This window comes from Ictalurus furcatus, chromosome 17, assembly GCF_023375685.1.
Source record: "Ictalurus furcatus strain D&B chromosome 17, Billie_1.0, whole genome shotgun sequence".
Lineage (NCBI taxonomy): Eukaryota > Metazoa > Chordata > Actinopteri > Siluriformes > Ictaluridae > Ictalurus > Ictalurus furcatus.
The window spans coordinates 5,256,358-5,263,895 of record NC_071271.1 but is presented as its reverse complement, the minus strand read 5'-3'; the positions used below and the strand labels follow the sequence as shown (position 1 = coordinate 5,263,895).

Genomic DNA, 7,538 nt, shown 5'->3' with positions numbered 1-7,538 from the left:
ACAAATATACATATTCGACATATTTTCCAAGAAATTTTATTAAATCTGCTTCGTTTTTGTTGCTGATGAATAAAATGTTTCTGCCATTATCTAAAACACTGAAAAGGACAGCCGGTCAGTTAAGTAAACACAGAGCTGTGTTGAATGTCAGGCCGATCTGAAGTCCAGTTTGAACTGAAGGTCGTTTGAGTTTGAGCACATCACTTTGTCCATTATCTGTGATTTCCTGGGATTTCCAGCACGCAGTATTCATAAACTACAGGAACACATTTCAACACAGGCCTTTCCTGTGCCTCAGACACCATGCAAAAACAATGTGAAGTATAGCAGTCCGAGTCTGACAAAGAACTTAAGTAAAAACTCTCATACAGTGCTTCAATATGACCTTTTATGGGCTTTTATAAACCAGTAATCTCTCCCATCTATTAGGATTAATATTAAACCCAGTCTGAAATCCTGCAAGAGGACAAACTAAGTAAAATGTTGACGTGAGCGCACTTGGAGAAGAAGCTGAAAAGGATAGAACTTCCTCTTTTGAGGCAAGCTGGTGTGTACGTACATCAGGGAGGAAATTAAGGGGGAAAGGAAGTGATACTGGTCACTCGTGGCCTAAAAAGGAAGCTCTCAGCCAAACAAACATTTCAGTAAGCCTCATACTGCTGTGGGTTTTGACGCAAGCTACAGTATTAATCATTTTATAAATACTGCTATTCTTGCACTTTAGCCTTCTTTGAAATTTGAAATATGAGAAAAGCTGAAATTTCAGCATGGTGGTGTAGTGGATAACATTGTCCCCTCACAGCTTAAAGGTCCCTGCTTCAAGGAAACACATTGTAGATAAGATAAAGGAAGGAAAATGGGCCGCTTCCAGGAAGGATATAGTAACTCATACAGTGTAATCACTCTTTACAAACCGTGGTGAGCAGAAAAGCATCTCAACATGCACAAAAACATCAAACCTTGAGGTGGATGAGCTACAACAGAAGAAGATAACATCAGGTTCTTCCCCTGTCAGCCAGCCAAGAACAGGAATCTGAGGCTACCATGTGAACAGAGTGGTCCAGAGTGTCCAGGTTGGGCAAGTCTGTACCCATAATAGCATCAGATTCCTGTTCTTGGCTGACAGGAGAAGAACCTGATGAGGTCTTCTGCTGTTGGCGCGCATCCACCTCAAGGTGCAATGTGTTGTGCATTCTGAGATGCTTTTCTGCTCACCACGATTGTAAAGAGTGTTTATTTGAGTTACAATAGACTTCCTGTCAGTCAGCTCAAACCAGTCTGGTCATTCTCCTGTGAGCGCTCTTAACAACAAGGTGTTTCCCTCCACACACAGAGACTGTTGTGTGTGAAAATTCCAGGAGATCAGCACTTTCTGAAATATTCCAAACCAGTCCAACCGGCACCAGCATCCATGCCACAGTTAAAGTCACAGAGATCAGACTTTCCCCCCTCCCCATTCTGATGTTTTATATGTACAGTAACTGAGTGGGTGTACAGGTGTTCCTAATAAAGCAGATGGTGAGTCTATATCAAAAGATGATTAGATCATAAACAGTGTTTTCACGTTTTCACATCAGATTAATAAAACCTGGTAGGTATGTACACATGGAGGGGCATTATATCGTGAAATTTTATTTTTATTTTGGGTTATAGCTATGAGATTACTGTTAGGCTACGGTTTAGTAATTAATAATAATAATAACAAACGGATGTCATTTTCTGATTTATCTACATACAGTATTAAAATCCGTGTGTTTACAATCGAGGCTTCATTCGCCTGTTTCAGCAGTTTCTTCCAGATTTAGATCGGACATGTGTGTTCTGTGTGACAGACAGGTTTAAGTGGTAACGTGACCTTTCATATGGTTTAATTTCCATCCTACATCTCAATTCCTGTGTGTTAAGTTTGGAAAATGAGTAAGTATTCATGTCACCCTCTGACCTTTTGGAATATTGGACATCTGGTTGTGCACCACACACACACACACACACACACACACACACACAACCATGGCAGCATATTGTAAGGTCCTGAAAGCTATTCAAAAGTTCCCATGCCTAGTAACAGTTGCTAGGCTACAACTGATCAAGGTTCAATACAACTCAAGTGAAGCATTTCAAATTGCCCATCACACCAAATGGCATTTCAGTGCACTTTTAACTACAGAGTTTGGGGTTTGTATCAGTTCATCAAGTGAAATGTACACACCATGTTTTACTTATTGCATAATTCCTCAAATTTCACAAGATCGGTAGAGAGAGAACATTGCACAATGGCAGACAGGAACACTGACAGAAGTGGTGATGGTCACAGTTATTCATTTTTCCTTTTATGATAAATACTGGCAATGCCATTGGTAGTGTTGCTGTCTCACAGTTCCAGTGTTTAATCCTGAGCTCAGGTGTATATGGAGTTTCTCACGTTCGTCCTGTTTCTTGCGTGGGTTTCCTCAAGGTTCTCCGGTGTTCACACTCAGTGTTCCAAGGACAGGCTCTGGATCCACCTCCACCCTGGCCAGGATAAAGCACTCACTGAAGATAAATAAATAAATCGTACTCATTTGCTCTTAAATAAAAGGTTGGTATTTAAGATTTCCTCTAAGCGTTCAATACTATTGCACAAACCTGCAATCTGGCTTGATTTTACACATGAGATTCTGCTGTCCTCTGGTGGTAAACACACCATACTACCTCACACTAGAAATGACCAAATAGATGACAAAGGTCACAGCAAGTGTTGACAACAGCAGTGTCATCATTCATTCATTCATATGCAGTCTCAGAGTTATCAGGGTCAGGGTAGATCTACAGCCTATCCCTGGGTGCAAGGTTGGAGAATTCACCGCAGATGGGTTGCCAGTACATCACAGGGGACCATGCACACACTCATTCACATCTCTGGGGAAGTCAACAAAGACAATAAACCTACCTGCATGATTTTGGACAGAGAACCTGGACTCAAGAGAATATGAGGAGACCATGTGAAAGTCCACACGGACAGTAGGCCTCAGGATCGAACCCGGGAACCCTGGAGCTGCTAGGCAGCAACGCCATAAGTAATACAATTTTTATTTTATTTTTTTTATCCACTGTATAAGACTCCACAGAAAGCATGCTGATAGAAAAATACTTCCAAATCAAATCAATTAATAATCAGTTTCTTTAAAAGTTGTGTATGTAAAATTCACTTGCACACATGCTGTAGTGAAGCATTTTACATAACAGCAGAGAGCACTAACCTAATATTTCTGCATATCATTTATTATCTCATTTATTTCCAGTTTCTTTGCTGTACAGTTTTGACTTCTTTATAGGCCTCAGACCCCACGTTCCTGTCCTCCGCCGAGGAAGCGCAAACATACATTAGGCAAAAACGACCGTACAGCCTACTATGTTTTAAAAAGGGACTCCAATTTTTCCCATCTCTTCTTGCTGTACAGTACTAATAGATCTCCACCCCCATCTCTCTCTCACGCACACACACTCACACACACTCCGCTCTGAGAGATTCCATTGTATCCGCAAGGCTGGAGAGCATATGTTTGACCTGAAGTCACGGTGAATGCTGCCATCTGCTCAGGATTCCACATGATCCGGGTCCTGTGTGAGAATGCGGCCGGCCTTTGTGCAGGCTCACTAGGCAATGTGGGAGAATCTTCCTGGTGCACAATAGGGAACAGTGTCGCTGTTTAACCCTTTCTCTGTCCCACCTTTTTCAAAAGGCAAGTCTTACCAAAGGGATTGTTTCTCCTGACAAGTCAATGATGAACTGTCAGTTGCTTGTTAATGACCAGGCCAAGGCTTTTGAGATGTCTCATGTATTATAGGAGAAGAAAGATGTTACATTATCAGTTAATTAAATTTGGGGTGTAGGACGGTGGTGTATAATCCCTGAACACACTGCAGTTTTGGGAACTGCAAGACATGCACTAAGAAAAATGTAGAGTCAACTGAGTGCCAGTTATGATTCAGAGAACTGTGTTGACAAAATGAGGATTATAGTTCTGTATGAGATTTACACACAAAAACATTTTCCATCATTATGACTTTGTGGCCCTTAGAAGAAGCGTCCGGTCCAAATTTGTAAAGAAACAACCTGCATGTAGAAAAGAAAGATGCGGAAACGACTCTGCTGACTCGAGGCAACGCATCACCGGGCACGTAACCGGTAGAAGAAGTAGGAGGGAGAGTAAACTTTGATGACACAAAAGCACGATCATTTCCATACAAGATTAGATTGGCCGAACCCAACAACCCCCAACACCACGTTAAGAATAACAAAAGGCATCCACATCAACTTCACAGAAGGGTGTCGTCCGGTCTCCGAGCTGAGCCACGCCATTAAAACCCTCAATACAACAAGCACTGAAATTCTACAATTCAGTCTGACTAACTTGTAAGCTCGCTTAAAACATTTCACACACACACGCACACCCACGCACACTTTCGGAACCAAAGTAGGACTCAACAAAAGCTCTGAATACTTGTAAAAAAAAGTTTTATTTTCAGTACAAAACTGGAGAGAAAAAAATATATTAAACTTAACTCAAAACATGAAACGTCTTCTATAAATACAATAAAATAAATATAAAAAAAAATTATTCAAGCTGCTGGGATGATGCGTCAACTCTATATGTAACATGGAAGCCTTGAAAAAAAATACCATGTTTAAAAAAACAGAAAAGAAAAAAAAAGAAAAAAAAGAAGGGGGAGTCACTTAATCCTCACACACAAATACGCCTAATCACAATTTAAATTAAAATCCCTACAGAATATCACAAGACTGACTTTCTTCTGAAAACCAACTAATCCTCTGCTGCCCAACAGAATTCAAAGAACACACAAAAACAGTTTCTTAACTGCAGCAGTTTCTAGAAGAAACATGTCCAAAACAACAGTTCTGTACAGGCGACATGAGAAAGAGATTCATCTCAGTAGACAGAGAGAAAACACTGAATCTATGGAACATTCATCATTCATACAAAAAGAGTCAAATTCTTTGGCTTTTTTCTCTCGCGCTCGCTCTCTCTCTTTTTTTCCTTTTTAAATAAATCCTTTTAACCAGCAACCAATTTAAATACTGATTACAGACAGTGTTTCACTCCAAACCCACAATTCAACTTCCATCTTTTTTCAGAGTCACATTGTGATCGTGAACTGGAACATAAAGGAAGAAGGGAAAGGGAAAAGAAAAGAAAAACGCATTCCTCCACATATTTCTTTATATGGTGCATGTACAATCTTCACACTGAGCTCGAATACAAAATTGTCAAAACGATAGCAGAATCGATCATCGAGATCAGGAACCGTGCGAGAACGAGAACTACGGTTCTAAAGGAAGAAACTTGAACTGCCTTCACTGTAGAAACCATCAGGCACAGACAGCTGACTGAAGATGGGCAGCCTCTTGGCGGCGCTGTCGTTAGCCGAAGACGAATCGGAGCCACTCAGGCTACTGGCGGAGCTGCTACAACGTCCCTCGTGGTCCGAGAGCGACGTGAGCGACAGACTCCGCGTGCCCAGTGAGACGCTGAAACTTTGGTCAGGTACACCAGGCGCCATCTGAGAGGGCGAGGTGGTAGGAGTCGGCTCACTGCTGGAGCAGCCGGAGTCATGCGAGGGCAGGAACTCTGGGAACGCCATGGCCAGGAGGTCAGAGACGGTGCCCGAGGAAGGCGGCGAGGCAGACGGCATGCCGAGGAACGACGACTGAGAAAAGGGGGGATCCAGAGGTAAGGGGTTGGAAGGAAAGCCGGCAAAGCTGAAGCTCTGTTTTAGGAGAGGCGGACGCTGGGTAGTTGTAGGAAGAGAGGGCTGGTGAGGGCGGAGGTGTGCGTCGTCATCGTTGTGAACGAAGTGGCAGCGGATGCCGTACGGACAGAAACCGATGGAATGGAACGTGCGACACGGTTCGGTCTTGTATTTAGGGTGGCGGTTGATGCCGCGTAGCTCCTCGGCTCCGTGGGCGAACTGGCACTTGCTCCCGTATTTGCACGTGCCTCTTTCTGTGAACGTGCGACACAGTTCAGTCTTATAGCGTGAAGAAGCAGTGCTGGAAGACACACACGACATGGAGCCGGCGAAAGATGCAGTGCTCGACACGGACCCGGTTTTGTCACATGCCCAGCCCAGACCTCCCGTCTCACCCTCCACCATACTGACGGCACGCTCGGACCAGAAACCCATCTTGTTCCATCGCGACGGCAGAGGGAGTTCTTTGGTTTGTGCCCAGCTGTTAGAAGTTATGGATCCAGGCTTTGGATATCCCACCGCTGATGTAGGAGGTGCAGAAGTCTTTGGCAGCTCGCCCATGTCTAGATTTAAAAGTTGCTGTAGACAAAGAAATATATAATAATATAATATACATATATTGATAGGTTGGTAAAATGGGTTGCAAAACTTTCTAGAATACCAAGTTTGGAAGTGATCGTGTTTGAGCCGTGTGCGCATGCGCACGAGACACCACTTAAACTTAGCTCAATATCCAAGCGACCTTTTCTTTTCTTTTCTTTTCTTTTTTTTCGTTTTCTAATGCAAAAAGTTCTGCATTTCTGCTAAAACAGTTTGAGAAGTGTGCACATGTTGCTCCCCTTCTCCATCTCTTCTCTTAAATCCACGCTGCGTCTCGTCGAATCTGAAGTTGTTTACATTCAAACTCCAGCATGCAGGTCAAATATTGACACGTCGCGACGATCACTTTATAAATATCTCAGCTCAGGATTTACTGTTAACCAACGCACTCAGAAAACTGCATCTGTTGAACGCTTACACAGCGCTTTAATTCTCTTCAAGACTGAGAGCTCGTGCTCCATTTCCCCCGCTCACAACGCACGCGTGCGCACACATACACACACTCTCTGAATGCACGAGCTCATGAAAGCACAAAACACAGTTTTAAACACTTCTGGTAAAGTTGAGATTTACATGCATGTCTGCTTTTCATTAATGCATGAAAGTACATAAGTCACGTGCTCCGCAAACACACACACACACACACACACACACACCTAAAGCAAAGCTGCAAGCTGAAAAATAAAGCATGTTACCTTGCACAAAAGATCATCTCTATCGATAAACTGATTGAAGGCGAATGACGGCATGTTCCTTGTCTTCCGTCCACGAGGGGGTGTATTTATTTTTGCTCCCGCTCTCTCTCTCTCTTTCTCTCTTTCTCTCTTCTCTCCTCCACGCACTCTCCACACTCTCAAACTTATTGCACGCTTGACACCACGTATTTTTAAGCTCGTGCGCTGCACACAGCCACACCTCCGCCCCGCCCACCCCCCAAAAAAATCCGGCTGTATCCCAAATGGCTTCTCCTCTGTGTAATCTCCTCTTCATTCCTCCTGCAGCCCTCCCAGTGCACTTCATAGAGACTGAGCGTGACGTTGCACACACAACTGGACTGAAAACTTCTGATTTGTGTCTTGCTTTGTATGTTTATAACGAACATCCGTGTTATTATAATTCTAGTGGCTCTCAAACTGGGAGCTGTGGCCCACTGGGAGGGGGCGTGTCAGATGGCGCCAGAAATTCTA

General features: G+C 43.3%; 1 protein-coding gene across 1 annotated transcript; it reads right to left on the bottom strand.

Annotated features, from left to right (window-relative positions):
• Positions 1-3,525: 3,525 nt before the first annotated feature.
• On the bottom strand, positions 3,526-7,278 carry zgc:114130 (uncharacterized protein LOC570332 homolog). Its single transcript, XM_053647825.1, has 2 exons — positions 7,047-7,278; positions 3,526-6,330 (listed from the first exon to the last, which is right to left on the bottom strand). The coding sequence occupies exons 1-2, from the start codon at positions 7,098-7,100 to the stop codon at positions 5,332-5,334; spliced, it is 1,053 nt and encodes a 350-aa protein (XP_053503800.1). The 5' UTR covers positions 7,101-7,278; the 3' UTR covers positions 3,526-5,331.
• Positions 7,279-7,538: the final 260 nt, after the last annotated feature.

Excerpts from the sequence above, each read along its gene's own strand:
- zgc:114130 (XM_053647825.1), bottom strand. The coding sequence starts at position 7,100 with ATGCCGTCATTCGCCTTCAATCAGTTTATCGATAGAGATGATCTTTTG. Across the intron at positions 6,331-7,046 it reads GAGATGATCTTTTGTGCAAG|CAACTTTTAAATCTAGACAT; the intron begins GTAACATGCTTT and ends CTTTGTCTACAG.